The 20,123-nt window shown below is 43.8% G+C and overlaps 1 protein-coding gene across 2 annotated transcripts in view; it reads left to right on the forward strand.

Moving 5' to 3' along the window:
* CLVS1 (clavesin 1) overlaps positions 1 to 20,123 on the forward strand; it is a 107,304-nt gene that overhangs the window by 72,723 nt on the left and 14,458 nt on the right. For both annotated transcript variants that reach the window (XM_049818885.1, XM_049818893.1), the window contains exons 4-5: positions 16,825 to 16,935; positions 18,083 to 18,318. In XM_049818885.1, the coding sequence (XP_049674842.1) occupies positions 16,825 to 16,935; positions 18,083 to 18,318 (347 nt within the window). The remainder of the gene's footprint in view (positions 1 to 16,824; positions 16,936 to 18,082; positions 18,319 to 20,123) is intronic.

Consider the following 20,123-nt stretch of genomic DNA (forward strand, 5'->3'; position numbering starts at 1 on the left):
CTTGGGATGCATCCTGGAGAGGGATCAGACCTGCCATGGGGAGCTGAGACCTGCACCCCTGCTGTAAACACCAGGGTTGTGCTTGTCCCTGGCTGTCACTGGTATTAAACATGGCTGATATTCTTGCAGAGTATCTGATTCCAGAATATTTTAACTGCAGTTGTGCTTTATTGTTACCACAATTGCTGGTACTACTAGCTTTATACTTTTGTAGGATGCTTGATTATTTGTCTCACATGTCTTTTTTTTAGAAGAATGGACAGATGAAAGTATACAAGCGACATCAAAATGTTTTTTAAGGAATAAAGAAACAGGATTAAAAATGAAACCGTGCTTACTAAAATTAGAGAAACCCTGAAGAGCTGTGATGTGACTGGATGACTAAGCCAGTTATCCTTTCCTGAAGTGTGCTTTTTCCATGAGCAGGTGGTTTGCTGCTATGACTAGGGGATCTGAAGCCAGAGAAATTATCCAGTTGTGAGAATGCCACTGGGGAGAACACATTTCCTACCTTCCTCTTCCTCCTTCTTGTCTTCTCTTCCTTACCGCTGCTTCCTACCAATCTGGTCTCTGTAAGCAGTGTGGGAGACCTTATCCTATCCCCCGCGAGGGAAAAGAGGTTGCTCTTGCCACTTTTAAAGGAGATACAAAGAAAGTGCTGTTTCATGTTTCCACGCCAAGTCGTGAGCACAGCAACAGTGGGGGTAATAAACTGGTCACGGCTAGATTGATGGAAGAGGGGAAGGGAACAGTAATCATTTATTACCAAGTGGCTATTTTAAGGTCCTACTGCAAGCTCTTTATTTTCCCACAATTTCCCTTCCTAGGCACACCATCACTGACTTTTAATGCAATTCAGAATCTCAGAGACCATCAGTTACCAGTGCTGAATTAACTCCTGAGGTGCGCCGTACTGTCACATGGACCCTTGGATCTCAGCTGTAATATCCATGCTGCCATTTCTGCCACGGCCAGGTCCTTCAGTTCCTGCTGTTGCGTGTCCTGGGGCTCAGCTGCCTCAGCTGAGAAAACCTACTCCACCTACTCCACCTCTGCTTGTGTCCATCTGGTGCAGCAGTGTCGCTTGCATCTGGGATGAGTCCACTGCACATTGGCATGACTGCTTCCCACCTTTACCACTGCTAGCACTGTTTCACAAACCATACTGGACTTGCTGCTTTGCTCTGTCTGTCTCAAGACACCTGTGAGGCCAAAGTGGCTCTGACAGCTGGCTGACAAGCACAGGCATCTTGTCTTCAGAGTCCATGTGACCTCCGGTGCATCACTGGTGCCACAATAATTTCACAATGTTAAATGCAGACGTGGTTGTGACATACCCGTCCTGCGTGTACATTCTCAATAGCCCTCTCAAGCGGTTGATGCAGGCAGCTTGATTAGGTGCAAATTTCCTTACAGCTCCCCCATCTGAGGGGTCTGCTGGGGGACGCATTCCCAGGGTGTTCTCTGGAATGTATCTGTACACTTTACATCTTAATTTGTTTAGTTTATGTCAGAATTTGTTGTGCTTTCTGAGTTGCTTGCAGCCTCCAGACAGGATTTTTTACAAATTTCCCCCATATCTAACATAATTGATGCATAACTTAGTACTGTTTACACTGTCAAATGTGCTGTATTTCCAAGCAAAAAACTTCTGGCTCTGAGCATAACCCGATGACATTCTGAGAAAATGGTTTCCTAAAGAGATAATGATCATGCACAAATGGATGCCCCAGTTTCATAAGGTCACCTCCCAGAATGTTACTGCCCTTTCAGTTTCTCATTAGAGACACTGCAATAGATGCCATTTTTTAGGTCATTCGTATGCAAATGAAAAATTTCAACGTTTTTGCTTGTTTTTTTCACATGATCTATAAGATCACCACCTTCACTTGTTCTTCTTAGTTATCCTTTGCTCCCTAGAGCAATAGGCTTCTCTTATTGTAGCCTGAATTATGGGAAGAGAAACATTCTTGGATAGATGAGCCATGGCCCATCTTGACCCTTTCATCTCTCTTCCATGCCCTGTTAGGAGTTCCTGTATTCCCTGAAAGCATCCTTAGTTTCCTTTTCAGTGGTGGTCAACAATTGTCTGCCCATTGAATGAATTTACTCTCAGATCCAGAAGTTGGCACCTCTTAATCTCCATAATAAGCATCTTTTTTTTCCTTCTGGTACTATTATAAATTTTAGCTTTTCCATATTTTTCAATATTTTTCTTTATCCAAACACTCACTGACATAATTCTGTAATGGAATAAGGTTTATCTCTATAATACCAGAGTTTCATTGACTCCTACTATCAGTAACTTGTCCTTGCTGATATTGGTGTCCCTGGGGCAACTAAACACCATGGAAAATCAGTTTGTGTCCCATGGGCCTTCAGGTGGAGACCCCATTCACCACCTACTAAGCTTTTTCCAAGAAGTCTGCTTCCTTCTTCTACAGATGTCTGCTGATGCTTGTAAATGCCTGTGTAGTGTTGTCATCCTTTTACAAATGGCAGATACTATCTTGCATGAGTTGTTGGTCCACTCTGGGTTTCTCAGTCTTGGGCTCTGTGGGCTCCCCCACTGACAGCATTATGCTTTCCTTCCTCAATCTCATTTGCAGAAACATTGTGGATTTCTCTTCATGTCCACAGCATCAAAGCAACATCTAACCTTCTCAAACTTCAGACAAGTCCTTCATTGCTTTAGAAATGCTAATTGCTTTGCCGTAAGTTGATTCTGGGTATTTCAGTAGACGCTTCCTTGAATTATTTTTCCTACAATCTAACAGTGATCTTATCATAAACTGATTTTGATTAAAAAAATTGCAAAAATATTTTTAACTTTTTATCAATCACAAACATAATTTTATTTTTACTACTTTCTTTGTAATGTCTGTTTAAAAACATACATCTGACATGTTTCACTTTACCTTGAGAGTAGTGCTCAACTTGCTGTAATAATCTTTCATAATTAACTTCCTTTGTCTAAGTTAATGGGAAAATATTTTTAACAATCAAGGTGCTTCAGAACTTCTCTGTCAGAAATTAAGCTACCTTTCCAGTGGCACTTCTGGTTTATGGGTACAGACTGACATACTGCGCAAACGACTCCAATTATCTTCTGTAGTCTGAAAGAATTTCAGTGCTGGCAAGACATTTAACTTCTCTATTTTTCTGTTTAGGATATTTCTTGCTTGTTTATTCTTGGGAAGATCAGTTGTTCAATAATCACCTTGAGTGAAGAATTTGCTGCATTCAGTGATGGATTTCACAGTGAGCAAGCTTTCATAACCTGAACCCCTTCATGCCTCAACCAGTTCGAATAGCAGAGCTTATTTAACAGGGTAGACTCTCCCAGATTGTACAACACTGTGTGCCTAAGATTTGTTTTAAGCTCAAAATTGAAACAATGTAGTGCCTGGAGCAGACAATGGCGGGGGGGGGGGGGGGGGGGGGGGAGAAGGAAGTTTGCTAACGGTTTGGTCTTAAAATTTTGGAGAGAATGGTAACAATAGGCAGTGAACTGACTTTCCCAGACACGACCCCTAATAGTAGTGGGGAAGCAAGATATTAGTGTAACCTCTGCATTGTAAGTGTGTTGTCAGTGGCCTTTATCTTGCATTTTTGTGCAAAGATGTACTGTACCTGCACTCTACTGCATATATATGATTAAAATGTGTCATTGCCAAAAGAAAAGGAAAAATAAAAGATTCCCAGGTCACACATCTGCAAAGCCTTCAGCAATACTATTAACTTCTCACTAGCACTTGCAGACAAATGTTGGCTTTGGTTGCAGTCTCCAAATGTTTTCCAAATTGCTGGATTTCCAGCAGAAATTGTTTATTTCCTACCAGAAATACCCTATCACTACTGGAAAGCTGTCCAGTGAACAGCATAAATGAACACTCTTTCCTAAGCTCTGATACCTTTCTGTGCCAGTTATAGATTTCAGTAATGGAGAGGTTTTAATCAAGTTGATGGACATAAGTGGGATTAATATGCATTAGGGCATGTTTGAAATACTGTAGCAGTTAATAGGGAATGCAGCTTTTCTGATTACTTCTGTTCACCCAGCACATTCCTGATAACAAGGAAATCCTTCATTTTTGGAACAACAGTTCGATGCAGGGAGTTAGTGATATAGATTATCCTCTGGTCAGAACAGATTATTTTCTTTTGTTTATTGCTGTCATTTATGCTCATAATATGGGTTTTGCGGCAAAGCATGTCATAAATAAGCCTTACCTTCCTGCCCATTAGTCTATAATAAATTCTGTGGCATATTTTAAAGATGATAAAAGCTTCAGCTTCAAACAGAAACTGCAGCCTGAAGCCCTGAGTAACCAGAGATCAGTCAGCGATAAGTGTGGAACATGACTAAGTAAATTACAGGGCAGGAACAGTCTGACAACTTCAGGTGCATGCATACCCGCACATATCAAATACCACAGAATTATGGGATTAAGGTTGGAAGGGATCTCTGTAAGTCATCTGATCCCATTCATGGCTTAAAGCAGGGCAAACTTTGAAGCTAGATCCACGTTTGAGTTTACATTAGGTCGCTCAAGGTCTTTTCCAGCTGAGATATTGACGTCTCTGCAGATGGGGTTTCCACAGCCTCTGCAGGAAATGCGTTCCTGTGTTTGACTGCCCACCATGAAACTTTTTGCTAGTAAGTGGTTTGGCTTTCCACCACAGCTGCAACTCATTTCGATTACCTTGTCTTTTCTCCCTGAGAAAAGTCTGGCTGTCATCTCTGTAGGCACCCATTAATTAGTTGCAGGGAGCAATGAGATTCCTCCTTAACCTCCTCTTCTGTGGACTGAACAGACCCCGTTCTCTGAGCCTCTCCTGATATGCCACGTGCTCCAGTCCCCGGCCATCTCGGCAGTTTCTGAGGGACTCACTCCAGTATGTCAGCTTCTCCTGCAATAGGAAGCCCAGAAATGGCCACAGCACTCCAGATGTGGTCTCACAGGTGCTGAGGGGAGGAATCACCTCCCTCCCTCACTGGTTATACACTTGCTAGTGCAGCCTAGGACACAGTTGGTCACTTCTGCCATAGAAATACGCTGCTGACTTGTATTCAACTTGCCCACCAGGACGCTCAGGTCCACTTCTGCAAAGTTGCTTTCTAGTCGTTCAGTACCTGACCTGTCCTGCTGCATGGGGTTACTCTGTCTAAGATAAAACACTCTGCATTTGTTGATGTGGTTCCCAGCAGCTCACGTCTCCAGCCTGTCAGGATCCCTCTGAATAAGGACTCTCTGCCTTAACCTCCAGCATATCAGCTGTACTGCACAGCCTGGTATCATCAGCAAATCTTCTGAGGGTTAGTTACTCCCTACCATCACCCAGGTAATTTATAAAGACATTATGCTCTACTGGCTCCCATATCAACCCCAGAGAAAAAGCATTAGCAAATGACCATGAGGCAGATTTTGTACCTCTGATCTCAACACTTGAATCCCAGCAGTCTGATCAATTTTTCACCCACACTGTTATTACACCTCTCCAAACAAAATCCCTCCAATTTGCTAGAGGGACAATACGGGCCACCGTGCCTAAAGCCTTGCTAAAGTCAAGGTAAATGACACCCACTGATTTGCAAATGCCTGGTACTCAAGCAGGGAAAAGTAATAAAAAGCTTGGAGTTTAACAAGGAGGATATGCTGCTGCATGCCTTCAGGTGGACAGAGTTCTTGATGGGAAGCCTTCAAAGGAGAAGGTATAGACTGACTGCCCTGTATCTACCTAGCAAATTTAATGACCCGCAGGGATATGACACAGCACACTCCAAGCCTCTGGGTGGAAAAAGCCTAAGTCCTTTAAGACTTCATGTAGCAGTACTTAATGTGTGACTTTAATCCAATATGAGAAGAACGAGGAAGAGGAAAATGTGTAGCTTTTTAGTCTGAGGTGGGTGAGAAATGGGGTCACACCTTCCTGCTAGCTATAGTTTTAGTGAATTCAGAGAAGCCTTTTTTTTTTCTTTTTTTTTTCCTGCTCTTGGCCTTAGAAAAAATAATCAGAACAAATTTTTAGGAGTAGAACAGGAGAATGGAGGAATCATTAGCTTGCAGACTGATGCTGTGCTGCCTGAAAACACAATTAAGAATAACCTTTTGGGATAGGCATTGAAAGCTCTACTTGGGCAGTAAGCTTAACTGGTAACCTTCAGACTCCTCTTGTTCAGGGACTTTAGCGGGAGCAGGTGATAATACAGAAGCAGTCAAAGGACTGAGACAGTGTCCTGGAATTATCCCAGCAGTCATATCTATGCTTGGCTGACAATAATGAAAAGGCTGGGAAGCTGCACTGATTAGCGCCCTGCTTTCCTTGCACCTACACAGACAGCAGAAATCATTTCTCTACCACTGTGTTTTAAAGTTGTTTTGAAGTCAGAGTTAAGGTGGCAGTAAAAGAAGGTAGTGAGGAATAAGAAGTGTGAACTGAAGGGAAGTTGTATTGTGGAAATGAGAGGGCTGTTGCAGAAAGCGTAAGCATGTATTTTCTGTAGCAAAAATTACAAAGTTCACGTGGCATTTAACGCAGCCAGACTGATAAAAGCCCTGGATTCTGAGCGATTATGTGATGAGCAGCACTGGCTGCCAGCTAGCATTGCTTTAGGTGGTGAACACGTCACAAAAAAGAACATTAAAATGGCAAAGTCACACATTTAGAAAAGGAGGAATCCTGGTATCAAAGTACAGCTTCAGGGGCCCCTGACTCCACCTGTGTTTTATGATACCTCCAGGAGCAACCACTGCAGGGAGAGCTCTGCCTCCCACCTGCAGGTCAGGACCTCAGCCGCTCTGTCGGGAGAACGTAGCTGACGAAATCGGAGGATTTTGACTGATCATAGCTTTTAAGAGAAGACGGTATCACTATGACTAGTCCAGCTTATGAAATGACTCAACCTCCAAACTTTCTTCAATGAGTTCTGGCATATGCCAACACACAGCTGCAAATTCTCACTGCAGCAGTAAAACCACATGCACTAGGGAAACCTTCTGTGAAAGTTCGGGTCCATGCCCCAAAGGCTCCACCCGCCAGTAGTCATAGAAATATTTCTGAAGTGCAGAAAAAAATATTTTTCCCCCAAGCCCATCTGAGAAACACTCAGATCTCTTCCTCAATCCCACCCTCCAACCCCCAAAACTGTTCCCATAAAAAAAGTGTCTAGCTCCCTGTTGAAACATTTGAGCCCAAAATGCAAAACTCTGGCAAAGTTATAGTAAAATGCAAATGGATCATCAGACAATCTTAGCTGTTGGTGGTGGTATTAGCAATTCCTAATTTTATGACCACAAGGGAAAAAATATCAGTGTGTTCTCTCTACCGCATAGCACAAGGTTCTTCACTGAAAAATGGTCTTCATATCTTGTTTCTTAAATGCAGAGTGTAGAAAATATCATGAAACTTAAAATGCTGTCCGACACCATAAAACCAGCTTTCCTAAAAATGTTTTCCATCATGTATCTTTACATATTTCCACACGTATCTTTAGTATTACTCACTTTTTTTGTTCTCAAAACTTACTTCATGGACATTCAATTATGGTCAGGTTTCTCATTACTGAGGCACTGCTCCATTATTAAAAAAAAAAGAAAAAAAAAAAAAAGAAAGAGATCACAAAAGGGCAGACACAAAGAATTTACATTTTATTGCAGAGGCAACACGTAGGTCGGCTCCTGTCAATTCAGCCCTGCGACTATGTGGGACTCTGTGACACACAAATACATGAAACAAGTTTCTCTTCAGCATGGAGGGATAAGAAAGCTAAGCAATCTCACTAAGACGTTAGAACCAGGACAGAGACTGAATCATGCAAATAATAAAAGATATTTTTTTCCCCTAGACTTCTATTGTTTTGAAGACTAAGAGGTTGTACATGAAGCAAAGGTGCTGCTGCTGTCAGGTGTTTATCAAATGCAGCGTGAGTTGTCTCGTATTGAATCCCCCCAGAGCTGGGTTTCCACCATTGCACAGGCATTTAGCATTTTGACTCCCTTTAAAACAAAGTAGGTCACAGGGTTTTCTCACCCACCCACCCAACCACCCTCTCACACACACACACACACACACACAGAGTCCTGTTGAAAGAGAAGAAAAGAATTGAAAAAACTATCTTCACCATGAGGACACTCATCAGAGTACATTTGTCAAGGATGACAGAGACTATAGAAATTGTTTTAAAAAGTGTTTGTGTGAGACCTATGTGAAGGGAAACCTTCCACTTTAAAACGAGGCTCCAATCTCAAACAAATTAGGGTAAAAACTGAAATTCTTAGTGAAATAAGATGGGAATCTAGCTTCTGTTTAGAAGAGAAAATGGGTGCTAGAAGGCTATGATACCTTCAAGGAGCTGTATGGAGAAGTCAACACAAAGAGTTTTCTTAACTTCTTGCTAGATGCAGAGAAATTTATGGGAAAGGGAATCATCTCTGTCAAATAGATTGTTTCAGTCAGTCAACAAATGCCAATAAAAAAATTGCTTGATCATTTTTTTTCTGACCCATGCTAGGTTATAATCACATCACAATAATAGTTTATAATCTCCTGTATGTGCCACTCTATATGTGAAAGCACATGCAAGAGCTTTAAGATGATTCCAGGCTTTGTTCAAGCCAAGCTACAGCAGGCTTCTGTTCAGCACCAAATAGGTTGCCTAGCACTATAAATAAAATCTCCTTTTCTCCATCATCAGCTTTCAATCACAACACAAGTGTAATACGACTGTCTGTATGATTTCTGTATAACACCTTGGTGCTTTCATAGCCAAGATAGAAAGCTTTTCTGCAAAGTCAATAGGTCTCCTGAGAAGAAAGGCAAGTGCCACAAGACCTTTTTTAATTGCTTTTCTTTGGCTGTTTTTAACTAATGCTGTGGGCATTTGTCCTCACCATGACAGTTTGGCCTTCATTGCCCCTTCGCTCAGACACTGCTATTTTGGCAGACAGCAGATACACAGATACAGCAAGCAGCGATGTGAAGAAAATATAGAGTAAATGTTTTACATACATGATGTAGATTCTCAGCATAACAATGCATATCTAAAGAGGCAGTCTTTGTACAGGGTTTTTTTGTTTTAAATCTCAATATTGGACATGAAATAAGGTGCTGTACTTTGTCCTTTTCGGGACCGGCTTTTTGCATGCACTTGACCCTCTCCTCCAACAGCTTTTTAAATCCTAGTGGATTTGCCTGAGTGTCATCTTCTTCTCTGCCCTAACTCCTTCACGCCCTGTGCTGTCAACCACGGTGTCCCACACACCTATTGCCCTTCAGGATGGGTGCAAGGCCTGTCTATGGAAATAGAAATAGGTAGGGAGAGAGAGTTTTAAATCAGGTCAGCTAAGGAAAATAGCAGACTTTAGCTACAGTGGTTAATAACGCTGATTTTGTTTAGAGCTTAACTTGAAAAATTACTTTCAAAAAAATCTTTAAGTTATTCTTTTTCAAAAAGTGTATATTAAAAATAGAACATTTTTGCGATCAAGTTTTCCACGCCAAACTTTTTAACCCCAGTCATCTTGGGTGGATTCTTTTCCAGGGGTGGTCTCTCCTTAAAGATGTCCTAATGCTGACTTTTACTTTCATTGCTGGATGGGCTCATTCTGCTGGTGGCCATTTTGCTTCAGAAGGTCTTGCATTAGTATCTGGCTACAAAAGCCCCCACTTCTTTATCACACCCCCAAAAGTGAGAGCAACTCACACCCACACAACCCACCAATGGCTCAAGAGGAGACAAACAGCACTGCTTTAACTCCTAGTGTCAGGGAAAGGACTGGAGGGAGGTCACTTCTCTCAGAAACCTGACGACTACACAAACACTTTCTTCTGATGATGATTTTGAGTGAGCAACCAAAGATCATGGGTCACAGCCAGCCAAGGGCTTGGTGTCACAGGGAGAGTGAAGCATCACAACCGACCTCTGGTCACACACTTCAGCCAGCAGCACCTGCGTTCATCCAGCAAGGCTCCAGGCCACGCTTGCACTATGCCCAACACATTTTGCAGCTTCTAATTAAGCCCTAAACTACTTTCATTTTTGATGATCTTCTTGCTGTTTTTTTTCCTTCCCCCACAACTAATTTCAGACGTTCATGTTCAGTGAGCTACAGGAATAGAAACAACTCAGCTTGCAGTCACCCTCACTTAAGAAAGCTGGATATAAACCTGTTTCTGAGCTACAGTTTACACCAAAAATCAGGACACTGGAGACAATTTATCCCAGTTTACTAGAGCTGGCTGCAAAGATCATGGCAAGTTCCTAAACTAACTCTGAAAAGTAGCCTCCAGCTAATTTGTGTCCCTTCCCATGCTGCTGCTTGTTCCTGTGACCCAATCTACCCCTCCTTATTTTAGCGTGTGACTTTCACTCTTCCTGCTCCATCAGAAGCTCCCTGATCTGGCCTCACCTAATCTGACCTAATCAAGAGCAAACTGTGGCACCCCAGTCGCACACATGCATGGGTTACTTCCAAATCAGTGTGTCAATGCTCTTTGTGTTATTATTTTTTAATCACCTTTAGACTTTCTCTCTTCTCTGTTTCTGTCCTCAACCAAGCCTCTGAATGAACCTGCTGTTTCTTGGTCAATATAATTTATGCAACGTTTTATCTGGAGGGAGCCTTAGTCTGTATTTTACATGTGTGAAACACTGAAGTCAACAGGGGCACATGCCAAGCAAAAAAGCAGCACCCGGGTATGGTGTCTGTCCAACGGAGTCAGTGCTTCTGGGAAATTTTCTGTCCCTAAATTATTCTGAGCTGGTTCAGCAAAGGGTTTCTTGTAAAAAAGGTAGTGAAGAAATCCCCCTTTTGCCCCAAGGTTACAAGTTATTTTGTTAGACCAGATGATATGACAGCATGATTCTATCAGGACAAATCAAAGTTTACTGAGGAAATCTGTGTTCTATAACCTGATTTATTGGTGCCATCTGCCAACACCCATGAACAGATGCTCTGTAGGACCTCACTAATGTGCAATAATGACTGGGAGAAACCCACTGCAAATGACTGACTTTTAAAAGTTATCAAGTGTAGCGGGAGAGATAACAAACATAATGAAAAATGTCTAGGAGAATGCATCCCAGTGTTCATTTTTCAGTTCCACTTCCCTGACAGCAGTACTTCAGAGCGTAGTCATCTACATATGCGGGTATGCAGTGTAAAAATAAACCAAGCACTCATATTTTCCTGTGATTTTCCTCCAGTCCTTTGCTACTATATGCTTCAAAGAAAAGAGAGCGTTTTGGTGTGAGCAGTTACAGTCACAGCTCACCCCAAATCAATGAGTTCTTCCCGACTGCAAGAATTCTTTTTACGGTCATGTTCTAGCAGATCAGGACTGCCATATTGCTAGCACTAATGTCTTTTTTTTTAATGGTTTTCCCCTACTCTGCATCTATTTCCTAGCCCTGCGTACTCTGAGGGCATGCCAAGGTAGAAGCAAACGAGTTTGCAATTATTGCCACCGGCAACATTAATTTTGCATTCCCATCTCTTCAAAAACACAGGGGAGCAAAAAGAGATAACGGAAAGATGAGCAAGTTGTCCAGACGGAGGCTTGAAACGTGCCTGGGCTCAGAGCAGGCACCGCCGCAGGAGAGCGGGAGCAGCCCTGGCTCCCGCAGCCCCAGGGACTGCCCCAAGAGGTGCGGGAGCTGCCCGGTCCCAGGGTCCTCACAGCCCCTGGCCTTGCTGCTGCCTCCCACCGCCTCCTGCCCCTGGGATTTCCCGAACTCAGCATTCACCTCCTAGGAGCTGCATTAAAATGAGAAGCTGAAGCTGTAGCCGTGAGGGGGCCCGCTTTACCTTCCCCCCTAGCAGGCTTTATACGACAGCCTGCCTGCTCTGTCCCCACCAAGGGCATTACATGGCATTCATTAAAACGCGTTCAGGATCGTGTTTTTGACAGACACAACCTACCCCATATCTGATGAAGTCGTAAAGTCGGGGACAACTTTCAACCACTGCCACTGTTTCAGAGGCTGAATTTGGATCCAGAGCTGGAGACCAGAAAGCCTCCTTCCCTTATCAAGCCAATCCATTAAAATCATACATTCACGGAAACTCTCCGTGGAGAAACTATCGCTGAACTATTAACAAAAGCTTCCTGAACTATTAATATGGTCTGTGGGAGCTTTAATCCACCACGGGGACTGATTATGTAAGCGCACGGGCATGAAGATGCTGGGTTTATCCTCAGTTTAAATGACCTTTTGGTTTAAACAGTTTTGTTTATGATTGAAATCTTCCTGAATCTAAGGGAAATGATTTTCTTTGAAAGGGGATCATATTTTGATTTGCAGTCAACTAGCAAGCATGGTTGAGATTAAAGTGCATTTGGATGGCAAGATGTGTGTTTGCTTTTTTGGTTGCAAATGGTAGAAGTTCTGAAAGCATTTTAAAAATGTTTGTGTCACAAAATTCAGATGGCCTGTGACCTAGAAATAGGCTATAATTTGATTTTTGAGCTCAGGACGTTGGTTTATGAAGCCAATTCATGCAGTTCGAAAAGATTGACCCTGAGCATCAGGTTGGATTTATTCCTAATTTTGGTATTGCAAGATTGTTTTGCTTTTCTGCCATACTTTGATGTGAGGAGATGCTGGGAGATCATCTTGATTTTTAGCTTTCAGGCAGTTCAGAACAACAACATAATAAAAGGTTTCTGATGCATGTTCTTGCCAAAAGAAATAGATGTCGTGAAAGCAAGAACAGGCAGAAATAATGAAAAAAATCTCTCTCATTCACCTCGTAGCTGTTGCTCCCAAGCTATTTAGTGCAACATTGCGTACCAAGGGTTTTCAGTCCCACACTAATTTCAGTTCAGAAATTTCCCTGCACAGGAGGCCTGGGCAGAGAGGGGAAGCAATGATCTCCATAACATTTTCCTCTGATCTGCAAGCTTGGAGACACTTCTCCAATCTGAAACAAAAGAGGTATTGAGGGCTGTATGGATTTTGGGGTGTCTGTGGTAGCTCCACTGTGGCACTCAAGTGTTCATTTCTTTCTCTTCTTCAGGGATGATGTGGAGGGGGATAACTGAAAACAGTAGAGAAACAAATATATAAAGTAAAAAAAGAGACAAATCAGGCAAAAGAGAAGTCCCATCTACGGCACCAGTTTCATTCAATCGACAGGAACAACTAAAACCCTGCATTTGGATAATTTTCTCTCTCTAGCTTTGCCTACACTGCTTTGGGAAGGGGCCACTGCAGTTTGGTTAGATACATTCCCTGTTTTAGTTCACTTCAGGTCCTGACGAAGAAGACCTAGTCTGACTCTGGAGTGAGCTAGCTGCCCAGGCAGGTATCTGGAGTCCTTTCACTGTTTCTTCCCTGCTATTGCTGAGTAGCAAGTTAGCTAGATTAGCACTGGGTTGGATGTATTTATTCACGCTGCAATTTCATCTCTGAGCAACATGCTAATACGTCCAGCCTGGTTTTCAGATAAAATGACAGTAGTGCCCACAAATAATTAGGCCAATTCTTGCGTACTCTATTTTATTTATGCCATTGGAATAAAATGTAAATATATCCTCAGGATTAGGTATTTTTAACAAAGAATCAGGTTAAGAAAAGGCCTCATGGTCCCAGGGTCCTTTTCACAGTAGGCTCCAAAAAATGTACCTCATTATAAAATACACCTTCCCAAGGAATCACAAGACATGAGAAATCAAAGGAGAATTCCTAAAAGCAAAAGCTCTCCAGCAGAAAATCAATTTCAGCTACTTTCACCTTGCCCCAGGGAAAGCAGCAGAGACACTAAGTGGGGTGTGGGAAATGTCTCATACATCTTCCTGGAACTGTGCAAGGCAGACCTCCAGACGGGAGCTTTTCTTTCCAAGACAGCTCTGCTCTAATTAGGGACTTTTGCAAAATTGGTATGTTGCGGTTCCAAACAGTATCTGGATGATTCCCATATCAAATTTCTTTGGTTTAAAAAAAAACTTTTGTCCTTGTCCTTGTTCTAATTGACAGCCTTACAAATGCAGGTGGACTGAGGGATGAAGGTCAAATTGAGCTTAATGTGCTTAATAGGGCAAGGAACAAAAATGAGCAGAAAGTTAAACACAAAAAAATGTTCTTTGGTGGTTGGGTTTTTTTCCTGGCCATCATGTTGCCTTTTCAAGGGTCTTTGTGCATTTTTGGGTGTACCTTCAGAATGAAAAGAAAGCAATTGCCTTTAAATAAAACTGTTATATGAGGGGCTTTTCTGTAGCAATCTACTGACATACCAGACAGAATCTAGCTTATGGACTCAACAATCTATGTTGGGTGGACATAAAATTCATTTTCTGTATAGGAAATAACATCTTTTTCCTTAGCCAACCTTTTCCAGAGGCAGTCTGCCAGTTTAAACCTCTGGCTGGTTCCTATAATTCTCAGCATTCAGACCGTTCTGGGTAATGTGGTATCATTAAGGCTGGTCAACATGTTCTCAAAAAACCACGTTCCCCATTGGAAATGAAGTCTGACTGACATTTCTCACTGAAGGTTGTGATTAATATAATCTGTGCTTTCCAGTGAGAATGCAAACCAATTTTTCTTTTTCAGGTCAGTATAAATCTCTGTGTCTTAAAGTTATTCCCCTGCTTCTCATCTCTCATTTCTTTACTATCCTTTCCTTCAGACTGACTGTGTCTTCTGCATTGACCTATGCTCCTATGGTACAACCTGGGACAGCTGTGGCAGCTCAGCCTCAAAGAGCAAAGGAGTCCAGAACTCCTCCCTTAGAGATACAGCTTGTGGGATGGCAGCCAGCTCGACAAATACAGAATTTTAAAAAAAAAAAAAAAAGAGCAAATATGGAACATTCCAATATTTCTTAGTTGTTGTTTTTTTGTTAGGTTTTTTTGTTGTTGTTGTTTTGGGTTTTTTTAGAATATTCTGTGAAAGGTTTCAAATCCTCAAATTTTCATTCCCATGTGGGAGGAAAGCAACTGAATATGTGAATTTCGCATGAGATGGGCCCTCTGGTCTGCTCTAAACCCCTATTTTAGATTATCACAGGGTAGAAAAACACTTTGGGCTTCACACTGATGTTGGTCAATGCTTTACCTAGGTGGGCTCAGACTCTCTGCAGCTGTTTCTCAGCACAGCCTAGTTGAAGTCACTGCAACCCACAGCACTGCAGTAGTTTATATCAGTCAGAGCTGCATCCCTAAACCCTAATCAATATTCCAGCAGCAATGGAAATACAGTTGTCTTTATCGTGAATGAACACCTCAACAGAGCATGTGCCATCCTTTAAAAGCTCAGCTCATAGCTGATTGGGAATTAAAATGGGATCCCCTGTTATGTTACGCTGCTCGGCCTCCTGCATGCTGACCTGACCACCCACTAGTCTTGCACAGAGCATCCAATATTGAGATTTGTAATGATTTCAGGTCAACTGATGCATCTGAGGTGTAAGTGGCTTATACTACTGTATAGCAAAAGAAAAAAGTGTCACTTAATGCCTGTGGCCACTCACAAACATTACCAGAGTATGGTTTAAGATGACTGCTGGTGCAATCCATGGCCAATGCTAAAGAGCATAGAGAGTCCTGCCAATCTGCCCTGGGTGGTAGGAGGTGGTAGTATGCCTACACAGCGCTAAATCTGGGGAAAAAAATTGACCTTGAAGCAACACAGAAGCTATACCGAGCAGGTGTATAAGGGGATTTTCCATATCATCTCACAAATCCTCACCAGCTGTGCTCAATCTCTGATGCTCTGGAGGAAGGTGAGAGAAAGCCCCAGGACAGCCCGTGCTAATTGTGGGGGGAATGAACTTGCCTGAGTCCCAAAGCCAGAGCCCTGAAGGAAGAGACCTGATTATGCTCTGTCTGTACATGCTGAGCTGTAGCAGTGAGGAGCGCATGCAGGATGAGGATGGCTTCATCAGAATCTCCCTCCACAGGGGAGAGACAGGCACCTCGCCGCTTGCTGGAAGCATATTTGCCCACAGGAGCAGCGGTCGTCCCGCTATTTATGCAATGCGAAAAAATCCTAGGCTCTTTCCTGACTGACTGACATTTGTTAGATGAGAGCGTAGGTGCAAAATACCCATCACAATATACAATAACCTTTAAAGACACGCCAGCAACCTCCTCTTTTATTAAGCGTGCCACGCTGGCTGAGCGGAGTAGGACGCTATTGCAAACACCTCCCCGGCGGGACGCTACCTGCATGCTAATGCCGAGGGTGTTTGTGCACAGCCTGGCAGCGAGCGCTGGGCTCCGGCAGTTTCCATGGTGCCGTCATGGTGCGCTCTCCCTACACCCTCACTTATCAGCATTTCCCACCCATCCTCCTTCCCATAATATGCTGCTTGCTCACCCCGAAAGGTCAGCCATTGTAATGATGATTTTAGCAGGGGGGAGGCAGGGAGGCCGAAGGGTGAAAAGGTGAGCTGTGTGCAGCAATGTGCGTGGGAACCAGGGGCTTGTCTTACTCTGTACAATGAGAAATTAGAAAGCTTCCCCTCAAGAGAGCGGTGCTCATCAACCCCCTCTCACTTCCCATCCCAGCCAAGTCAGATGCCCTGATGGAGTTAAAAAATGTTCAGGCAAAGTGGCTGGAGAGCCTACTTTAAATCATCAGCAATTGATGCGTTAGTGCGTGGAGGGGAGAAGGGACTGCGTCTGCTAACAGAGGAAACCGATGCAAACGTTTCCAGGCATCTTTCTTTTTCCATCTCCCTCCTGCCCCCTCCCCGCAAGCCCAGTGCTCGTTTGCAGATGGAAAAAGGCAGACTTCTTCCTCTGACTTTCATCCTATTGACTGCCGGACTAAAGCACTGCATCTATTAACTGCCCTCCTTTTCTTTCTTTCTGTAGGACAGCTTTCCTGCCCGTTTTGGAGGAGTCCATTTTGTCAACCAGCCCTGGTACATCCATGCCCTGTACACGCTAATCAAACCGTTCCTCAAAGACAAGACAAGGAAAAGGGTAATTAGATGGGGCCGGGGGGATAGGAAGCTGCGGAGCTGGAGTAGCTGAGTAGCTGCCTGCTTTCTTTTCTTCCTTCTTTTGCTCTCTGCATTTTTCATACGGCCTCAGAGAATTGCTGCTGTTATTAAAACTTAGAGTTGTAATGGTCTGGATTGAATCAATAACTCAGCCAGGGACCAGAAAGCTGTTATCGCTAACAAAGTGCAGATACATTTTAATGGGACATGCTCAGGCATAGAGAGAATTGGCAATGTATGTGGAGGGATTATCAGGCCTGGCTGAGGTCACCTGCAGTGAGGGAAACTTCAGCTCAACTCTTTTTGTGGGAGTAAAATTTCCTATTTCATTCCTTCAGCTAGTTGACTGTTTTCACAGGGTGGTAACTCACTTGTTTCCACAAAAAATGCCCATGCCTGAAGGCTGTTTGCTCACACTGCAGAAGAGGTAGGTCTTCCCCACTGAAACCCATGTGAACTGTGGTCCTGCAGTCATCTTAGTCATTTGTTGGCTGCAGTCTATCAAACAACCACTGGATCATCCCTCAGGAGGCCCCAGAGCCCACCCTGCGATGTGCCTGACCAGGCAGGACAAGGGTAGTACCAGCCTGAAAGCAAAGAGGGCTTAGAGAGACAAATGTTGCTGAAGCAGTGCGAAGTGGTGACCCAGTGTGGTACACCCCCAGGAAATGTCAGTCCTGGGCTGCCCAGGGCTGGGTTGCCCTCTCAGACGCTGAGGACCTGCTCTTCGCATCTTCTTTCAGTAAGCTCCACTATCTCCCTTTTCTTCTCACTGTTCTTTGTACAAGCCTCTACCCTCTTACAGTAGCAACAAGCAGTCATTATTCCTGACTTCCACTTTCCCTGATCTGGTACTTAAGAAAGTGGAAGTGTTATGTGCCAAAAGCAAGAAAATTGGGGTTTTCAGAAGTGTTTATAGTGCCAGCCTAATTCATCAGCTGCACTCCCCAAAGCTAATTCCCCCCCTCCTCCTGCCTGCCTGAGCCAGCTCCGAGCACTTCAGAAATTCCCACCTGAAACTGCAGCATCAACTAATGATGCTCCACACCTCATTAGTGCTGTTATTATTGTACTTAATGAAGTAAGGAATCGATGATGACTTCGAACTTTTTTCTTCTTTGTTAAAGATCTTTCTTCATGGTAACAACCTGAACAGCCTTCACCAGCTAATACACCCTGAATGCCTGCCCTCTGAATTTGGGGGGACTCTTCCTCCGTACGACATGGGGACGTGGGCTCGAACGTTACTCGGTCCCGACTACAGCGATGAGAACGAGTACACCCACACCTCCTACAACGCCATGCATGTGAAGCACGCGTCCTCCAACCTGGAGCGGGAGGCCTCACCCAAACCCATGAAAAGGTCAGTACTGCCTTTGAAATCATCTCTTATTTGGCTCTCTGAACAGGTTTGACATAAATCTAGCAGGAAGGGCTCATCTGGCTTGGAGAGAGGCTGTAATTTGGCAAGTGTTGACGGTAAGAAGCACTTCACCCTGGACTGTGTTCATGGCATGGCGGCAGAAAGGAAGCCTCTCTGCGGAACCATAATTACTTGTCTGATTACTGTGCACAAAAACGAGGGGAAATTAATGAGCCCCTGCACAGAGCATTACGAAAAGTGTATCAGAGTGAGATGCTCTTCTTTACAGCGTAGTGCGGCCAGCAGCACCACTTCAGTGCCGGTCCCTATTATTTGCTGCTGCTTTGCTGCTGCTGACCCCCGACGTTAACGACAAGGGTTTTAACCTCCTTGGAAATGCGGCTTTTGTACGATGAACACCACTGCCCTCTAAAGGGAAAATGGGTTAGTCTCCTCCCGCTCCTTCTGCTCCCGCTTTCTCCCTCCAGCCCTGCTAAGGCAGCAGAGCTGCTCTTTTAAGATCTCTGATTTTAGATCTAGTGGTTGCTCATTCAACTCTGCACGCTTAAAATTGCACCTCTCGAGAGTATCACCCTCAGTAATTTGCACTGGTTGCGGGGATGGGGGCTGGAGGGTTGGGTACCGGGCACTGGTTTGTGGGTGGTACGGCGGAGCCAACACCAGCTGCAGGGAGCGATGGCGGGGTTGGCTCCCCTGCAGGAGTGTAACACCGGCACTCGCACCCCGCCCCGCAAAACTGCTTTCCATGCAGATCGCAGTGATGCTTTCACTCGCTGCTGCCACTTGATGAGTGCAGTGCTCACAGACACGGCATCACTCAGTGTGACAGGGAGCGGCCATCATTTTGTCACAGCAAAATCAAAGCTGACAACACAGACAAGCCATAATGTCATGCAATTAATTTTAAGTCTTTCATCTTCAGAGGAAAAAGAAATGCATTCTTGATTCACGGCTCCCTCCCACATCAGAGGGATGCCACGCTGCTGCAGCTGCAAAGTGAGGCCTCGTGCTGAAAACACTCACACTTATAAGTGACGTTAAGTGCTGCGAGTCCCAAACTCACAGGGTCACAAGACCGCAGGGCTACGACCCTTTGCAGGGTTGCAGCCACCGCATCAAGAGGGGTGGCCGTCTGCATAGTCAGCAGTTCTCACTACTGAGCGCCAGCCAAGACTGGGAGCCAGGACGAGTTTACAGAGCCAGTCCCAGAAAGCTGATTTTAAATTTTATTTTTTTTTAATAATATTAGCAATGGAACACACTGAATGATTTTAGAAAGTTGCTAACTAAACACTCCATTATTATTAAAACATATTCCAAGAGGGTACAATTTAGGTAGCTTTACAGAAAGAAATCTGCAGGTTTTAAAGCTCCGAAGTGTTAAGAGCTGTTCACAGGTAAATGTTTGCTGAGGATCAGATCCCCGACTGCAAAGAAGGGAGGGTCTTATCGTGCCCTCAGGGGAGAACCTCAGCTTGAAAATGAGTTCAGTGCCAGAAAACCCTGCCTTGAGGCAAAGCCTGCTTTTATAATCTGTTCACTAATACAAAAGTGCATTAATACAAATATGGTGAGTGGATGAATCTAATTTGTCATGTTGCCTCTGGCCAGACTAGATCCAACTTTTAGCCTAATTTCGTTACTCAGCAGTTAAGTGAACCGTCTGATCTTGTACTCCGTGGTCATTACTAAGTGTTAGAGGTGAAAAGTTCACAGCTTCAACAGATTTTCTCCTATGAGTGCTTGCTTTGATTCTTCTTCCCCTGAAATGAGGTTTCAGCCTA

Source organism: Accipiter gentilis, chromosome 2 (assembly GCF_929443795.1).
Source record: "Accipiter gentilis chromosome 2, bAccGen1.1, whole genome shotgun sequence".
NCBI lineage: Eukaryota > Metazoa > Chordata > Aves > Accipitriformes > Accipitridae > Astur > Astur gentilis.